Genomic DNA, 18,053 nt, shown 5'->3' with positions numbered 1-18,053 from the left:
ACGCTAGGTGGCTGAGACCCTGCCTTGCAGAATGACATCAGAGCAAAGCGATTCAGGGCCTGGCCGGAGCTGGGTCCCGTCTGTAGGACTGCGGTTAATACATTCCTGGAGTTAAGGCAGGAGGGACCGTTAGATTGTCCTGCATGGCACAGGCCAGAGAGTTCCCCCCGGTTCCCCCGCCCTGAGCCCAAGAGCTGGGCTCTGACTAAAGCATCGCCCAGAAAGGTGCCAGTCAGGACCTGCAGACCCCAGGAGATGGGGAACCCACCAGTGCCCTGGGGAGCTTGTTCCAGTGGTTAATCACCCGCCCGGTTACAAACCGCGGCCTTATTTCTAACTGGAATTTGTCTGGCTCCAGCTTCCAGCTGCTGGTTCCTTTTCTGCCTTTCCCTGTTCGATTCAAGAGCCCATTCGCGCTGGGTGTTTTCTCCCTGTGAAACGTGCTGTGCCCAAGTCCCCCCTCGGTCTTCGCTCTGAGACGCTGACCAGCTTGAGCTCTTTGAGTCTCACTGTAGGACGTTTCCTCTGAAACCCTTCAATCGTTTCCTCTTTTTGGACACGTTCGCCTTGGAACCAGGCCCCCCTACAGCTGAGCAGTCGGCCTGAAAGGGCCCAGAGATCCCAGTGCTGGATGCAGGGTCCCAGTGCCTGTGTTTGCAGCGTTGATTGCAGGGGGTGGGTGTCTCTCTCACTGGTGCTGCTCCACCCACCCAACCCCCACTCAGAGTCATTTCCTCTGTTAGACTGCAGCTCTAAGCATCCTTCTTCCTCCCAGCTCTGTCTGGAGCAACCCCAGGCAGTGACAGAGCTTTATAAATATCATTGGGATGACGTCCCTCACGTCCTGTAATTAACCGTGATCTACAGGGATTCCCACGTGTGGGGTCAGATGCCGGTTTCCTTATGGATTAGTAACTGGGGAGGAATTCTGAGCACATGGGGTGACATTCACCCTGGTGTAGGGCAGGTGGCCAGCCTGGGTTGAAATGCAGTGGCAGCTGTCCCGTGAGGCCCTGCTCCAGACCCATGCAGCCTGTCAGGGCTTTGCACACTTGCCTCACAGGGGTTCTCTGCTGCAGCTCATTAAGCACCAGGATTGCAGAGCCAGAAACACATGGGCAGTGCTGCAGGGGGTGGGGATGGGGGAGAACCCAATGCAAACCCTGTCCCCAAGCTCCATTAAAGCACATGAGAGAGGGAGACTCTGTAGCTTGTAGTGCAAGAGAAGGTGCAGAGGGCACTGGTGCTTGTTCATGGGCTGTTTGGATGCTGCTGAGGGCACCAGAATTCCCCTCTGGAGGAATGTCTGCGAAACCTCCCTTCTTAGCTCTGGCTTTGCCAGTCCTCTAGCAGGCTAGACCGTGAGCATCCCACGAGCCTGAGCAATGCCTGACTCTCAGTGGGGCCTGGGCCCGTTACCACAGTACATACTAAATAACAAGGGGTTGTTATTGTAGGGTCGACTGCAATACACCTAACAAACAAGGGTTTGTTACTGTAGGGCTGCTCCTGCCTGCCGGCCTCAGGCCTGTTCCTGTTTTGTATGGAGGCGGGTGCCCGGTCCCGGGTTGGGGAGTGAGCTGGGGGCAGGGGCGGGTGCCAGGTAGAGGTGGTGCTTTTGCGGCTGGCCTGTGCCCAAGAAGGGGGCGCAGAGCTGCCTCTCCCAAGGAGGCCTCACCTGGGTCCCCAGGTGTGTCCCAGCCCCTCCCGGGGTCCCCAGGTGTGTCCCCCGCACCCCCTCGTGGGGGTCGCAGGCCGGTCTGCAGCACCGACAACCCATCCCCAGCGAGCCGCCGCCGCCGAGGCAGGGGGAGGGACCGGGCCTGGAGCCGCCCCCGAGAGGAGGAGACACCGGGCTGAGCGGCCCCCCCGGCCCTGCGGAGCCAGACTTCGCTGCAAGCCGCTGGCCCGGCGCACAGAGCTGCCCCCGGAGTCCGCACCGACCCGTCCAGAGCCGCTTCCCCCCGCCGGGCCGCCTCGCCTGGGACTGGGCCAGCGCCGAGCACCGGGCCCCGGGCGCTCCGGGCTGCGGGCTCCGGGCAGCATGAGCCGCCAGGGCATGGCCGCGCACACCCAGACCCGCATCCGCACGGACCGGTTCGCCGACAGCTACGTCCTGCTGGGCAGGGAGCTGGGCAGGTGAGCCGGGCCCCCGGCCGGGACCCCCTCGCCGGCCGCAGCAGCCACAGCGGGGCTGGCAGGTGCGGGCTGGGTGTCACCTTGTACCTGTGGCGGTGCCTGACCGCTCAGCTCGGGGGGGACTTTGCTGAGCAGCGTGTGACTAAGTTGGGTGTGTGTGTGTGTCGCTGTGTGTGTGTTACTGTGTGTGTGTGTTACTGTGTGAATGGCTCGGATGTCGTTGTGTGTGTGTTACGGTGTGTCAGTGGCATGGGTATCACTCTATGTGTGTTACTCTGTGTGTTACTGTGTGTCAGTGGCACGGGTGTCGCTGTGTGTGTGTGTTACCCATGCCACTGACACACCGTGCCACTGCCACACAGTAACACACAGAGTAACACACACAGAGTGATACCCATGCCACTGACACACCGTATCACTCTGTATGTTACTGTGTGTGTTACTGTGTGTCAGTGGCTCGGGTGTCGCTGTGTGTGTGTTTGTGTGAGTGGCTTGGGTGTCACTGCGTGTGAATGGCACAGGTGTCACAGTGTGTGTTACTGTGTGTGAGTGGCTCAGATGTTACTGTGTGTGAATGGCTCAGGTGAGCCACTCACACACAGTAACACACACACAGCGACATTTGAGCCATTCTGTGTGTGGGTGGCTCAGATGTCACGGTGTGTGTGTTACTGTGTGTCAGTGGCTCGGGTGTCGCTGTGTGTGTGTTAGTGTGTGAATGGCTCGGGCGTCGCTGTGTGTCTCCGCCTGGGGAAGCGTAGCCCAAGTGCTGTTTTGGGGCCTCTCGCCCTGGCTGCGAGCGCCCGCGGTGGCGGTGGCAGGTGGCAGCGGGCTCCAGGCGCCCGGGGGGCGATGTGTGAAGCCTTGCTCGGGGCCGCACTGCTGGTGCCCGGAGCAAGGCCAGGGAGGGGTGAACAAACCTGCCCTCATGGGCGTCACAGCCCAGGGCCACTGAGGCAGGGGCCGAGCCTGGGGCCGGGCAGGTTGTGGCAGCAGCGCTTGGCTGAGAGCCGGGGATGGGGGTGGCGGTGAAGTGCCCTTGGGGGTTGTCTGTCACTCTGCCGCCTGGAGCTGGGGTGGGGAGGCCGCCTTGCTGGCACCGCCAGCGTCCTCGGCTGACCCCGGGGCCAGGCTTGCAGCAGGGAGCCGGCCACAGCATGGACTGGGGCGTGGGGGGATGCCACTGAGATCTCCCTCCACTCCGGGGCATCAAATAACCCCCTGGGGGGCATGGGAAGGGCCTTTCCTGGCCCCTCTCCTCCCTTCGCTGGTGCTGCTGGCACCAGCCCAAAGTGCCCAGATCGCGCTGGGGAGCCTGGGGAGGGGGAGGGGAATCCAGCAGCTTCTGGTGAAGGGAGAATCTCTCTTGTTGCACACACCGCAGCCCCACACCGGGGCAGAAAGCCTGTAACCCCCCCCCCTCTGGACAGAGAGCCCTGCCCCCTCCCCGGGCAGAGAACCCTGCCCCCCCATCCCTCTGAGACCTTCCCCTGGTGCCTGGTTTTGGGTTTTCACACTACTGAAGTGCAGTTTGGTCGTAGCTGCCCAGTGCCAGGTGGGGGGAACTGGTTGCAGGGAGGCCCCCCAGCATTTCAGGGCTCTGCAGACAGTCGGAAGCCGAGCACGGTGCGGTTTCTTGCTCAGAGCGAGTCGCTTGCTACCTGCTGATTTCCTGCTAGCCAAGACGAGACAAATCTCCCTGACCTGGGCCCTGGCGGCTCTGCACAGATCAGGGTCACAGGGTGCTGAGCAGGTGACGTGCCCTGTGCATAGCACGGGCAGCCACCGGCATGGGGTAGCTCCGTATTTAGCAGGCTGCTGGTGCTCTGAAAGCAGCCCTGGATTCCCCAGGGCTGAGGCCGGAGCCGGTACCCACCCTGGCTATCTTTAGCAGCACAGTCTGCCCGGGACAGACGGCTGCAGCTGGGTTCTTGTGGCGGAAGCTATTTCTGAGCCGGAGCCTGGTGCCCTCGCTGCCTGGGCCAGGACTTGGCATTTCACCGTCTGAGCCATTGTGCCAGCCGCCTCTTATCCTGGTCCACACGGGCTGCTGCCCGCCCTCACCAGGGGGATAGTACCTGGCTCCCACCTTCCGACCCTGAGAACGTCACCCCGGGGCTCCTTTCCAGCCGTGCCTGTGGCCGGTGCAGCCCACATGCGGCCCCCTTGTTTCTGGCAGAGCCACATGATATGCCCAGCTACCCCACCCCAGCATCTGAGCCTCGCAATCCCTGGTGGATTGCGTCCCCCCAACCTCCCCGGGAAGAAGGGAACAATCACCCCCATGCTACAGCTGGGGACTGAGGCCCAGAGGGATGAAGGGACTCAGCCAAGGCCACACGGAGAGTCTGTGGCAGAGAAGGGAACTGACCCCAGGTCTCCAGTGTCCAGCCCAGTGCACAGTCCTTCCACCACCGGGATGAGCAGCCAGAACCCTGGTGGGGGCTGTGCAGCCAGCTCAGCTCCCCGCCCCTCCGGGAGCGATGCCTGCGGGAGCTCTTCCCCTCCGTGTGCTTTTTGTCAGAAGAATTTAAGCATGAAGTTCAGAGCTTGTGAGTGAGAGACAAACTGCCCATGGCTGTAGCCAGGCCCAGTCCTGGGCAAGCTTCCTGCAACAGCTCTGCTCTGCCCCTGTACCCCGACCCACAGCCCCTGCTACCCACCCCGGGCAACCCAGACACACGCTCTGCTGTGCCCCTGTACCCCGACCCACAGCCCCTGCTACCCCCCCGGGCAACCCAGACACAAGCTCTGCTGTGCCCCTGTACCCCGACCCGCAGCCCCTGCTACCCCCCCGGGCAACCCAGACACACGCTCTGCTGTGCCCCTGTACCCCGACCCGCAGCCCCTGCTACCCCCCCGGGCAACCCAGACACACGCTCTGCTCTGCCCCTCTACCCCCACCCGCAGCCCCTGCTACCCCCCGGGCAACCCAGACACACGCTCTGCTGTGCCCTGTACCCCGACTCGCAGCGCCTGCTACCCACCCCGGGCAACCCAGACACACGCTCTGCTGTGCCCTGTACCCCAACCCGCAGCGCCTGCTACCCCCCCGGGCAACCCAGACACACGCTCTGCTCTGCCCCTGTACCCCAACCCGCAGCCCCTGCTACCCCCCCGGGCAACCCAGACACACGCTCTGCTGTGCCCCTGTACCCCGACCCGCAGCCCCTGCTACCCCCCCGGGCAACCCAGACACAAGCTCTGCTGTGCCCCTGTACCCCTACCCACAGCCCCTGCTCCCCCCCCGGGCAACCCCGACACCAGCGCTGCTGTGCCCTGTACCCCGACTCGCAGCCCCTGCTACCCCCCCGGGCAACCCAGACACAAGCTCTGCTGTGCCCCTGTACCCCGACCCGCAGCCCCTGCTACCCACCCCGGGCAACCCAGACACAAGCTCTGCTGTGCCCTGTACCCCGACTCGCAGCGCCTGCTACCCACCCCCGGCAACCCAGACACACGCGGTGCTCTGACCCTGTACCCCAACCCGCAGCCCCTGCTACCCACCGGGCAACCCAGACACAAGCTCTGCTGTGCCCCTGTACCCCGACCCGCAGCCCCTGCTACCCCCCCGGGCAACCCAGACACACGCGCTGCGGTGCCCCGGTACCCGACCCACAGCCCCTGCTACCCCGGGCAACCCAGACACACGCTCTGCTCTGCCCCTGTACCCCGTCCCGCAGCCCCTGCTACCCCCCCGGGCAACCCAGACACAAGCTCTGCTCTGCCCCTGTACCTCAACCCGCAGCCCCTGCTACCCCCCTGGGCAACCCAGACACACGCTCTGCTGTGCCCCTGTACCCCAACCCACAGCCCCTGCTACCCACCCCGGGCAACCCAGACACACGCTCTGCTCTGCCCCTGTACCCCGACCCGCAGCCCCTGCTACCCACCCCGGGCAACCCAGACACGCGCTCTGCCCCTGTACCCTGACCCACACCCCCACTACCCCCCAAGCTCCCTAGACACAAGCTCTGCTTGTGCCCCTCAATCCTGACCTACAGCCCCCCCACCCCCAAGCCATTGCTGCTCTGGGTCCCTCTCGAGCAGGGACAGTACATCAGGCTGGGCTGGGATGTGCATAAAGAGGAGCCAAGTCCATTCTGATGGGGAAAGACCTGCCCTCGCCCCAGAGTGCTGGGTTCAGAGCAGCTGGGCCCATCCCCTGGCACTGTCTGAGCTGAGCCATAGTTCCAGGACCCACCTGGGAGTCCGGCTGAGCACAGAGCTGGGAGCTTGGCCCAGGAGGGTGCAGAGCAGCTGCTGCCCATGTCTGCAGGGCAGTCAGGGACCCTGCAGGGAGCCCCAGGCTCAGAGAGGGGAGTCCTGCCATGCTCATGCCAGTCGCCAGGTGCCAGAGTGGCTGGGGCCAGCTGAACAGTGCATTGGCCTTGCCCATGCCCCAGTGTTCCCCGAGAGCCCTGGGACACAGGGCAGGTTGTGGGCTCCCAGCGCAGAGCCAGCAACCCTGGGCCAGCTTCTAAGGGTGACTCCCAGCTGAGACTGACCTGGGGTGTGTGAGAAAAGCACACCAGGGCTGGGCTGGCAGGGGGGTGCGGGCAGGACTGAGGGGCCCTGGCAGAGCTGGGGGTGGGGAGTCCAGGGCTGGGCTGGCAGGGGGGTGCGGGCAGGACTGAGGGGCCCTGGCAGAGCCGGGGGTGGGGAGTCCAGGGCTGGGCTGGCAGGGGGGTGCAGGCAGGATTAAGAGGTCGGGGTGTGTGTGTGGAATCTTCCAGCCAGAATCATCGTCTCTCCGTTTTGCAAATTCCCTTCCTGGCTGTTTACAAGCAGCCACCCAGAAGCTGTTGGAATCTCTCGGTTTTGGGCACGAAGTTCTGAGTCGGGGCCATTTCCAGACTTTCTGGGGCCAAGCGGCTGTCGCCAGAGGTCGCCCTGAGAACAGCCGAGCGGCTTGGGGCTGGGCTGTGACGGGCTCGTGGGGAGCCAGCTCTCCAGTTCTGTCCAGTGGTGCAAACAGGGGCACTGGGGGAGCAGCCGGCCGAGGGGCCTGTTGTCTCTCGCTAGCCTCATCCAGGCCACTTGTCTCCGGAGCCCGTGGGCAGGGGGTGGCTGCCTGGCTGCTGGGACAGGGCCCAGAGACTGCGTGCGACAGGTCGGGACTGGCTCGGTGGCCTGGCCTGTGACGTGCCGATTGACGCCCCGGTGCGGCAGGACAGGGGCTAGTTCCCTGGGTAGCTCCTGCTAATTGGGAGCAATTTGCTGTGGCTTCGTCCAGCTTTTCTTCGGGGCCAATGATGCGAGACCAGGGCGGGAGTCAGGCTGTGCTGAAAGCTCAGGCTGGGCCGCGGCCTTGGTGCTGGCTGATGCACGGGAGGGGCTGGCACAGCGTGGGGCAGGCTGGCAGGGGTGAAGGGCTGCACGCTAGGGGGCTGCTCTGTGCCAGGACGGGGGTGGCCTGTGCCAGATGGTAAAGGCCCGGCTCTCTCTCGCAGCCAAGGGGCGGCTGGGCTGGGGCTTTGCCTGGAAGCTGTCGGGTTCTGTTTGGGCTTATGGGGTGGTTGGAGCCAGAGCTGGGGGGTCGGGGTGAGGAGGAGGTGGCTGCTATCCTGGGCTCCAGGGGGTTCTGGCTCGCAGGAGGGGCGGCTGCTGTCTGGATGCGTCTGGAGCCGTGTGGGTCGGTCGGGACCCACATGTGTGGCACAATCAGCCTGTGGGGGAAACGCTGGCCCGTCTCCGAGCTCCTGCTGGCTGCTGCCCCAGGCTCTCCTGGGGCTTGGCGGGCGCAGCGCAAGTGGGCCTGTGCCCGCTCCCCGGGGGGCTGTGGTTGCGGCACTGGGGTTCTGGGGTGCCCCCAGCTGCCGCTTGCTCAGGAGCTGAGCCTAGTGCCCAGGCCACATGGTTCCCATTAGACGAGGGGTTCCTGGAAACGGCAGCAGGGAACATCTGTTTACACGGCGAGATCCCAGGATCCTGGCTCCTCCCTGCCCCTTCTGCCTGCAGGGTGGGAGCTACCCCTGCCCCTGCTTGGTGACTCTTTCCCCCGGGTGCAGATCTGCAGGGCGCTCCCCTGGCAGGGGGACTGGGACAGGCCAGGGAGCAGGAGGCCTGGGGTCTGTTCCTGGACGCACTGTGGATAATGGGGGTACCTGGCCTTACCCCTGCTCAGGGGGCCTCAGGGGAGCTGTAGGGTCTCCGCAGTGCTGGGGGCTGGGTTAGCCGAGGCCCGTGCACCCCCTTCCCAGCAGCACGGCTGGTTGCCCTGAATAGAGCCATCTCCGCCCTCCCTCTCACCCAGCCCCCCCACGCTCCCCACTGCCAGGCCTCCCTGTCAGCACCAGGTCCCTGAGTCGTGGAAGCTGCACCTGGTGACTCTCACAGCTCAGGGGTTCATGGGGGGCTGGGCCCGTGGGGCTGGCTGCAGAGGGAGGGAGGGCAGGGGGGCCGTGCTGTGTGGGGAGGGGGCGTGATGATGGAGGGGCCGGGGCCAGCCCCTGCTCAGTTCCCTGATGGCTCCTCTCCGCAGGGGCAAGTTCGCGGTGGTGAAGAAGTGCCTGGAGAAGGCCACGGGCCGGGAGTTCGCAGCCAAGGTCCTGCGGAAGCGGCGCAAGGGCGAGGACTGCCGGCTCGACATCATCAACGAGATCGCCGTGCTGGAGCTGGCCGCCCGCAGCCCCCACGTGGTGGATCTGCACGAGGTCTACGAGACGCCCGCCGAGATCGTGCTGGTGCTGGAGTGGTGAGTGCCGGGCCGGGGCTCCTCGCTGCCATGGGCCTGGGCAGACGGGGCCCCCTCGCTCCTCGGCCCCATGCTGAGCCCAGCGGGGTCCCCACACTGCCTCACCCCTCGGCTGGGCTCGGCCCCAGCCCCTCGCTCTGCGGGGTGAAGGCTGCAGGCTGGGTCCTTTCCCTGGTCCAGCCAGTGGGGTCGGCAGGGGCAGGACCCTCTACAGAGCAGGGCATGGTCTCGCGGTGCAGTGGGGGAGGTTTAGGTTGGATATTAGGAAACACTATTTCCCTAGGAGGGTGGGGAAGCACTGGAATGGGTTCCCTAGGAGGTGGTGGAATCTCCTGCCATAGAGGTTTTTAAGGTCAGGCTTGACGAAGCCCTGGCTGGGATGATTTAGTTGGGAATTAGTCCTGCTTTGAGCAGAGGGTTGGACTGGACACCTCCTGAGGTCCCTTCCAACCCTGAGAGTCTGTGATTCTCCTTGGGGCTGCAGGGGGGTGTCTCTGATCAGGGCCCTGCAGCCTCCTGGGGCCTAGAAAGTGCTTTCCGGAGCCCTAGAACAGCCTGTCCATAGAGCGCGGACAGGGGGTACCTACGGGCTGCGCCAGGGCCTGCGTCAGGGCAGCTCCCTGCCCTGCCCTGCCCGGCGCCTGCACTTGAAACCTGCTGCCTCGGCTGGCTGCGTGGCTGGGGCGAGCGCAGCAGGAAGTGACTTAACCAGAGCGTGTCTGAGAAACAGCCTCAGCCTCGTTTCTCAGCTCCCTTTCCGGGCAGCTGCTGAGCTCGGGGCCGCATCCTGCCCACACGGCTCCACCACAGGGCCCCAGCTGGGTCCCCCGAGAGCGCGGCTTCCTGTCTGGGGCCTCTGCTCAAACCAGGCCAGGCTCCGTTACCGGGAAACAGACTCAGGTGGTGCCGGGACAGTGACGTCGGGACGGGAGCGGCAGGAGAGAGAAGTGACGCTACAGGGACACACTGCAGGGCTGAAGGGACCGCGGGGCTGACCATGGGGTGGGGACCCTGTGCTGTTGGTGGGGGAGGGCTGGTTCTAGGAGCCCGGCTGCCCCACTGCAGTGGGAAAGGAGCCCTCGCTACTGGCAGGGCCTCTGGACGGTCCCACTCTCTGCCCTCCAAAGGCTGGTGGGGTGGGGAGCACCCCCAGGGAGGAGGGAGAGCTCGGCCTTCACGGACCAAGGCCTGGGGGTAATTCCTCACTCAGGCCGGGTCGGAACCGGTGACCCAGAGGTGCTGGGACTGGGACCCATCATGGCTGCTCCTGAATCCCCCCTCGCTGGCCCTGGGACAAGTGGGAGGGGCTGGGCTGGCGCTGGCTGTTGCTGACATGGTGCCATGGGCACGTGAGGCAGGCTGGGCATCTGGGTAACCAGCACATTGGGTGTGGATGCTACCCCGGGCCCTTGTGCCAGTATAAACCCAGCTAATTACACAGCCCTTGATGTGGTGCTGGCAGCAGGCACCTGACCAGGCAGCTGGGGGACCCCATGAGGCCTGGGCATTCCTGGCAAACGCACCCCTCCTCGCAGGGCACGCAGGCGGAAACAGAAGCTTGCAGCTGCTCTGGGTGTTTTCGGAAAGCGCCTCGCTGGCCCTGTGGGTCTTGGGTCCCTTGGAAAGGCAGAGGGATTCTGCTCCCCTGCCACCGCCAGCGTGCTGGGTGGCCGCGGGGAAAGGCGCGTGGGTGGCTGTCTCTGAAACACGATGCTAGCTCGGCGTCGAGTTCCCAGAAGCAGCTGGTGGTTTTGTGTGCGTGTTTTCTGCGCTCAGAGCGGGGCTGTGATCTGCTCTCGCTGTAACCACAGCGTCAGGTGAGCAATGCAGACCTGCCCGTCAGCACGCTCCCTCCGCTCCTCCAGCGGGGCTGACAAGTCCCAGCCGAGATCAGGGCCCCACGGTGCGCACGTGCAGCGCCTAGCGCAGTCCCTGCCCCACAGGTGACAAGCTGAATAGACAAGACAAGGGTGGGAGAGGACCAGAGAGGGGAAGGGACAGGCCCAAGGTCCCACAGCAAGTCAGGAGTAGAACCCAGGCCAGGGCCCTCACCACTGGGCTTTGCTGCCTCTGATGTCACCTAGCGAGTCCCCCCAGATTTGGGGAGCAGCTCAGCCTGGAGGGACCCCCTCCGTGGCCTGGCCCACACTGGGAATTGGCCCCAGTTCCTGCAGTCGCAGAACCCACGGCTCCCTGCCTGTGCCAGCTGCTACCACGTTGCTCTGCTCAGGTGCAACCGCACACACAAAACCAGGGCACTAGGAAGCCGGCCCCCTGCAGCCCAGGAAAGCCACCATCTGCCCCCTCCCTTCCCGGCTTCAGGCAGGTGCCACAGGGCGTGGCTGCCCGCTAGCCTCCCCCGCTGGCTGAGCGTGGCACTGCAGGAACTCCCTGTCTCTCAGGTTCACTCCTCCAGCTGCCTCAGTCACAATCCAGTCCCCTTCCAGCGTAACAAACCTCCAAACAAAACCAAGGCTGCGTTCACCCCCTTGGGCTCCCTTCGGCCAGTCCCCTCAGAGTCACCTCGCTGTCTCCAGGGTAGAGCCCTGTGTCCCACGCGCCTGCCCGGAGCCCCCGACAGCCCAGCCGCTCTCTGTGGTTCCGCTACACAAACTGAGGTCTCAGCCCCTCCAGGGCCATCACCGCTCTGATCCCAGCCAGCTGGGGCCAGCAGCGAGCCCAGCTCCCTTTAAAGGGCCAGCCAGCCTGCGCTGGGGTTAGCGCCAGTGATGCACATTGTGGTCTCCAGAGGGAAGAGGCTCCTGGGGTGGCAGGGCCGGGGATGGGCAAAGACCCACCTGTCCCGCTGGGGCACCTGGATTCGGGCCTGCTCTGAAGCCGTATCCGACCCTTCCTGCCCTCACTGGTCCCATGGGTGCAGGCTCCCCAGAGAGGTTTCTGGCTCTCCCAGTTCCTGCAGGCCATCCTGGCTCCCTCCTGGCCTGGGCATGCCTGGCACTGTGACCCCTTGCCAGGAGGCTGGGGAACAGCCCTATGGGCCTGGTGGCACAGAAACGGCCCCTGCGGCTCCTGGTTAATTGGCCTGGTGGCACAGAAACGGCCCCTGCGGCTCCTGGTTAATTGCTGGCAGAGGCTGGAGCGCATCCTGGGCAGAGCTGCGGAGACACCCCTGGCATGGAACCAGCCCGGCTGGCGCCCAGGAACATGCAACATCCTGGCTGCTTGGGGGCACCTAGGGGTCAGCAGGATGGGCGTGAGCAGCTCCACGGGACAGTGCCGTGCGCCCTGCGCCCCCTGCCGGGGCTGGGCCTGGAGCCGGGCGCTGGGACGGGCACGGCCCTGCCCTCTGGGCGCTGGGGCTGCGGTTACATAACCAGCAAGGAACAGGCCAGGTGTTGGCACTGGCGGCTGGGCCAGGAGAGCGACCTGCCAAGAGCCGTCTCCTGGGATCCCGGCGGGGGGGCCCAGGTGGCTGTGCTGATGCAGGGAATGGGGGTGGAGCCCTTCCCCGAGGGGTCACAGAATCCTAGAATCTCAGGGGTGGAAGGGACCTCAGGAGGTCTCTAGTCCAACCCCCTGCTCAAAGCAGGACCAAACCCAACTAAATCATGTCCCTGTCTGCCGGCCCTTTGTGAAACGAGCAGGAAGTCCGGACGCCTGGGTTCCACTCCCGGCACTGGAGGGGAACGGCCGGGTCTAGAGATTAGCACCAGGGTGGAGGGGGAGGCTGGGAATCAGGTGGCAGAGCTAGGCCTGCACTGGGGAAAGAGGGCTTAGCGTGTGCTGGTGCTGGGGGGTTAGCGTGTGCTGGGGTGGGAGGTTGTTGGCATGTGCTGGGGAGGGGGGTTAGCGTGTGCAGGTGCTGGTGGCCGCGGGGGGCATTTGCCGGCAAGGCTCCATCCCCCCTCACCTGCCGTCCCCCCCCTTTCAGCGCGGCCGGCGGGGAGATCTTCCAGCAGTGTGTGGCGGAGCAGGACGAGGCCTTCACCGAGCAGGACGTGATCCGGCTGGTGCGGCAGATCCTGCGCGGCGTCGCCTTCCTGCACCAAAACAACGTCGTCCACCTGGACCTGAAGGTACCAGCGGGGCCGGGCTGTTACTGGGAGCAGAGTCTGTCGGGAGGGCGGGACGGGTGGACACAGCTCGGAAAGGGCTGGTTCCCCCAGGGCTCCCGGAACCCCCCCTTGTCCCCACGGTGGTGGGGTCCCTCCCACCCCCCATCGCTGCAGGGGGAGTGAAGCACCAGCCCTGCCTTGCCCCAGCACCAGCGTCCCGGCCCTCCCGGCTCACACCCTGCCCCTGCCCGCAGCCCCAGAACATCCTCCTGACCAGCAGCAGCCCCCTGGGTGACATCCGCATCGTGGACTTCGGGCTGTCGCGCCGGGTGGACGCCGTGCGGGAGGTGCGTGAGATTCTGGGCACGCCGGAGTACGTGGGTAAGTGGCACCGCGGCGGGCAGCAGAGACCGGGGACGGGCAGGTGGGGGGGCACATCCTTGTTGAGCTGCAGACATTGGTCGTGACTCCACAGGGGTGAATCTGCCCCGAGCGCCTGGGTTCTGAGCAGTGTGCCCAAGGGTCCCGGCTCCTTGCTCCAGCAGAGCCGGGGACTGGGCATGGGTCCTGCCAGCCCCCCCGGCCCCGAGCCCGTGCAGCCCTGTGCCGAGCTTGCTGCGCAGCTGCTGCCCCCTCCAGCACCCTCTGCTCTCACCGCCAACCTGGGCGCCCTCCTCGTCCGGGGCAGAGTCGCTGGCACCGCCTGGCACCAGCGGCAGGGCCCGTAACGCCCCTACGTTTCCCTTTGCAGCTCCTGAGGTCCTGAGCTACGAGCCCATCAGCACGGCCACCGACATGTGGTAGGTCTCTGGGGTCCCTCTGCCCTCTCCTAGGGCATGCGTCAGCTCTGGCCTGTGCGGGGCGGGGGTGGGGTCTGTCTTTTCTCCTGGGGGGTGGGGGCAGGGTAACGGGGTCATGGAGTCCCTGGGCGATGCTCTGGAACTGCTCCCCACAAAGCCAGGCAGGACTCTGGGGAGCCTCCTCCCCCTCGGAGCAGCCTGTCTGCAGGACAAGAAGCTCCCACGGCTTCACCTCCTGGGTCTCTCCTTGGAGCATTCAGCCTCCCCTGCCCCTCCCTGCGCTTCCCACAGCGAGTCGCCCAGGCGGGGTCCTGGGGGGGGCCACAGGGTCCTGCCCCCCCACTGCGCAGTCAGACGTGACTCTCAGCCAGCCAGTAACACAGAGGTTTATTAGCTGACAGGAATAGGGTCTAACACAGAGCTTGTAGGTACAGAGAACAGGACCCCTCGGCCAGGTCCATTTTAGGGGGCAGTGAGGCAGACACCCACGTCTGCCCTCACTCCTCATCCCCAGCCAACCCCAAACTGACTCACCCTCCAGCCCCTCCTCCTCTGGCCTTTGTTCCTTTCCCGGGCCAGGAGGTCACCTGATTCCTTTGTTCTCCAACACCTTTAGCATCCCCTGGCAGGGGGGAAGGGCCTGGCCATTAGTTGCCAGGAGACAGATTGTCGGCCATTTATGTGCATGGGCCCTTTGCTCTGCAACAATCACATCCCCTTATCCCAGCACCTAGAGACTTAAGAAATGCACAGGGGAAACTGAGGCACCCACAGGGTATTCAGAGGAAACATTAAGAACAGTCCCACTTAGTCACAAACGGCACATGGGGGACTGGTGCGAAGAGGCGGGGGGTGGTGTTCCCCCGCCACAGGTCACCAGGTAGCTGCAGCGTTTGCTCGCAGCGCGTCATCCGCGGAGCTGAGTTCCTGCTTGTCCTGGCACGGGGCACCCTGGGAGACGGTGAATCTCCCCTGCCCCTGCAGATACACTCCCCCCAGAAACCTCTCTGCTCTGCCCACAGCATCCTTGGCCCTCACCCAGCTGCAGGAGAGGCAGGGGAGCCCACAGGGTGGGTGCAGTGCCCGCTCGTGGCACGACCAGTACTGCAGTTGGGAGCTCCATGCCCCCACCATCAGCTCCCCTCCATGCCCCCACCATCAGCACCCCCAGGCCCTCCCCTGCTCTGGGAAGGAGTCTCAGCCCGCGGTTGTGAATCTGCCAGCGTCCGGGAGAGGAGCAGGGGCGAAGGGGGGCCCTCGGGCTTCCCTGGCCCCAGGGGCCAGGCTCAGCCTGGGGAGGGGCGGGAGGTGAGCACAGACCCCGAGTCTCATGGGTTTGGCCTTGACTGCGGGGGCAGCGACTCCTCCCATCGCTCACCGACCAGGCGGCTAGCGCCGGTGGGAGCCAGGCCCTGGCCCGCTGGGCTCCCCGCTGGCTCTGACCCCAGGGGCTCTCCCCAGGAGCGTCGGGGTGCTGACCTACGTCATGCTGACGGGCGAGTCGCCCTTCCTGGGTGACACCAAGCAGGAGACCTTCCTGAACATCTCGCAGGTGAACGTGCAGTTTCCGCCCGACGTCTTCCAGGGCATCTCGGACCAGGCCATCGACTTCATCCGCTCCCTGCTCGTCAAGAACCCCAGGTACCCGCCGCTGCCCCCTGGCCTTGTCACGCCAGCCTCGGGCATGTGGCACCCGGGCCAAAGCCTCCCGCGCCTGGGAGATCAGCCCTGGAACTGGCCTCGCACGTGTCCTGGGGAGGGGGCTCGTCCCAGCTCTGCTGGCTGCCGGGGTGTCGCCTGCTGCGAGCGCGGTGCGGTAGGAAGGCTGGACTCTCGGAGGCGGCCCCGGGGTGGCCATGCGGGAGGGGGGCAGTCGCAGGGGTAGGGCCGAGGACTCCCGGGCTGAGAGCACTAATCCCCTCCCTCCTGCCTGCAGGAAGCGAGCCAAGGCCGAGCAGTGCCTGCAGCACCCCTGGCTGGCCCCGGGCCCGGCCCCGGCAGTGGAGCTGGTGGCCCCAGTGCAGGCTGAGCCGGAGCAGGCCCCGGCGAGCGAGGGCAGCAGTGGCCCCGAGGAGGACGAGGAGCTGGTGCTGGTGGCCTCCTACACGATGCCCTGCCCCTGCCGCCAGCTGGGGGGCCTGGAGGTGCGGGAGACGGAGCTGGCCGGGGCCCGGAAGCCGTTCCCAGCCCTGCAGGAGATCGCCCAGGAGCTGGTGTGCTGAGCCAGCCGCCCGCATCCCCTGTGCCTGCTGCCTTGGAGAGCAGCGCGCCGGACTCGCCACGGGCCCGCCGGGCGCATTTCCGCAGCCTGTCCCGGAGTCGGGGCCCCTGGACACGAGAGGGACGGGCCCCTGGAGTGGGGGGCTCCCTGGGAGCAGGAGCAGCTTTGCCTCGGTCCTGGGGGAGCCAGTCGGGCGCCCGGGCTGCTCTGCCCCACAGCCACGGCTCCTGTGTACATAGCGCTGCAGGGGAGCACAGCGCCTGTCAGACGGGATAGGGTGGGTCACTGTGGGGGAGGGGAGCCCCCCGTGTCAGTGATGGGGGACGGGAGCACCCGTTACCAGCAGGAGCTTGTTGGGGTATCACCGCCCCGCACAGCTGGACCAGGCGGTGGCTGCCGGAAGAGACTGAGCCCCTGTGGCCTCTACAGGAGACAAACACCTGGGGGTCACCCCAGAGCCCCCCATTCAAACTGCAACCCGAAATCTGCAGCAGCTTCCCCCAGAGCAGCTGCTGGCGGGAGCACAGGGCCCAGCCGGGCAGAGGCTGCTCAGCCCTGAACCCGGGAAGCTCCATTTGGGGGCTGGCCCTGCCAGCGGGCACTGCAGCACAGGGATGCCCCTCCCGCCCCGTCCTGTTGTGGGGCATGGAAGGGCCCCACTGCCGGGCCCGGCCCCCCCCGGGCAGCTGACCCACGCTTTGCCTCTGGTTTCTGAATTAGCAAATTAGTTACTGGCCCATTTGGGCCGGGGGGAGGTGGAGGGCTGGCTGCACTGACGCGCTGTTCTGTGCCAACGTGCTGGCCATGGGGCGAGGCCTGGGGAGGGCAAGGGTGTTCGCACCTTGGCCTCAGGCGCCAGGCAGGGACTCGAGGGGGAGCCCCAAACCGGGCGCTCCTGCAGCGGGTGCCTGGCCCAGCAGAGGGCGCCATTGGGCTGCCCCCAAGTGAAGCCCATGGGGCAGCAGCTGGGCTTTGCGGCCGCCCTGCAGGGCTGGCCCTGGGAGGGAACGTGCCGCCGGCTGCCACCTCCTTGCCTGTTATTTTTTAAATAAAGGATTAAAGTTTCTATCTATAAAAATGTTGGCTCCTCCCCAGAGGGTTCCCAGGGGCCTCGTGCCCCACCTGGGCCCCACTCTCACCCAGACAGGCCCAGGGGCTGTGCTGCAGCCAGCAGTGGCTAAGGGAGGCGGCCCAGGGGACACCTCTCCCCGCCCGACAGGAGCCTGGGCTCCGTGCGAGCAGCTTGGGCAGGGCGGGGGGGGCTGGGAGGAGCAGGTGTCCCAGGCCCCAGTGACCTGCCGCCTGGGGCCTCACAGTTGCCGGCTTTGAAGTGAGCAGGACACAGGGGCTCCCCGGCCCCTAAGGGCTGAGGCCCCATCGGGGCTGCAGTTCCGGCCAGGCGAAGTCGCCGTGCGTAGGGCAGGTGCTGCGACCCCAGTGTGACGAGCTCCCCGGAGAGATGGCAGAGCAGGGGGCAAATGACTCAGCCCCCAGTGCCCGCGTGGGGGGGGCTGAGCCCCGTAGCTCCTAGCCTGGCGTGCCGAGCACCCGGCTCCCTGCCAGGGCCATGACAGCCCAGGGTCCTGGCTGCCTCGCAATCACACCTGGCCAGTCCGGTGCTGGCGGGCACAGGGGAGCGCAGCAGGGTTTGCTACTCTGCCAGGCAGACACCAGTTCACCCCCTTCCCCCCGGGATGCACCCAGAAAATTCACAGGACATGCACAGGGCAGCGCACGGGGCGCCCCCATCTCAGCCTGCACAGCTGGCACTGGTGGGACGTGGCCTGACCCATGCCCAGCCCTGCCGCTCTGCTTGTGGCTGCAGGAGCGGGTCCTAGGGCAGAAGGAGCAAACCCCGGCGCCCACCTCCCTGGGGCTGGCTCTTGCCTCCAGCTCCTGGGCACGGTCAGTGGCTGAGCCCCCTCCCCCCAGCTCGGGGGGCTTGCACAGAGCAGCTTCATCAGGCTCTGCTCCCACATCAGCTGCAGGGAGGAGCCCTGCCCAGCCCAGGTAGGCAAGTCCTGCTAACACCCAGTGCCTGCTGGGCAGACCAGCTCCATGCACCCGCCCCATGCCAGGTACAGGCACTCAGCGCCCCCAACACCCCGCCCCCCACAATCCAGGCAGCCTGCATGGGGGCAGTCCCCCCCCCCCGCGCTCTCATGGCCACGTGCCCTTGG

The 18,053-nt window shown here is 65.9% G+C and overlaps 1 protein-coding gene across 1 annotated transcript; it reads left to right on the top strand.

The window, feature by feature from the left end:
- The first annotated feature begins 1,888 nt into the window (after positions 1–1,888).
- LOC120392265 (serine/threonine-protein kinase 17A-like) lies at positions 1,889–17,125 on the top strand. Its single transcript, XM_039516952.1, has 7 exons — positions 1,889–2,139; positions 8,624–8,836; positions 12,729–12,873; positions 13,107–13,233; positions 13,604–13,652; positions 15,114–15,293; positions 15,589–17,125. The coding sequence occupies exons 1-7, from the start codon at positions 2,045–2,047 to the stop codon at positions 15,872–15,874; spliced, it is 1,095 nt and encodes a 364-aa protein (XP_039372886.1). The 5' UTR covers positions 1,889–2,044; the 3' UTR covers positions 15,875–17,125.
- The last annotated feature ends 928 nt before the right edge of the window (positions 17,126–18,053 follow it).

This window comes from Mauremys reevesii, linkage group 27 (assembly GCF_016161935.1).
Source record: "Mauremys reevesii isolate NIE-2019 linkage group 27, ASM1616193v1, whole genome shotgun sequence".
Classification (NCBI taxonomy): Eukaryota; Metazoa; Chordata; order Testudines; family Geoemydidae; genus Mauremys; species Mauremys reevesii.
The sequence above is the reverse complement of the archived record's forward strand: the minus strand, read 5'-3'. Positions and strand labels throughout refer to the sequence as shown.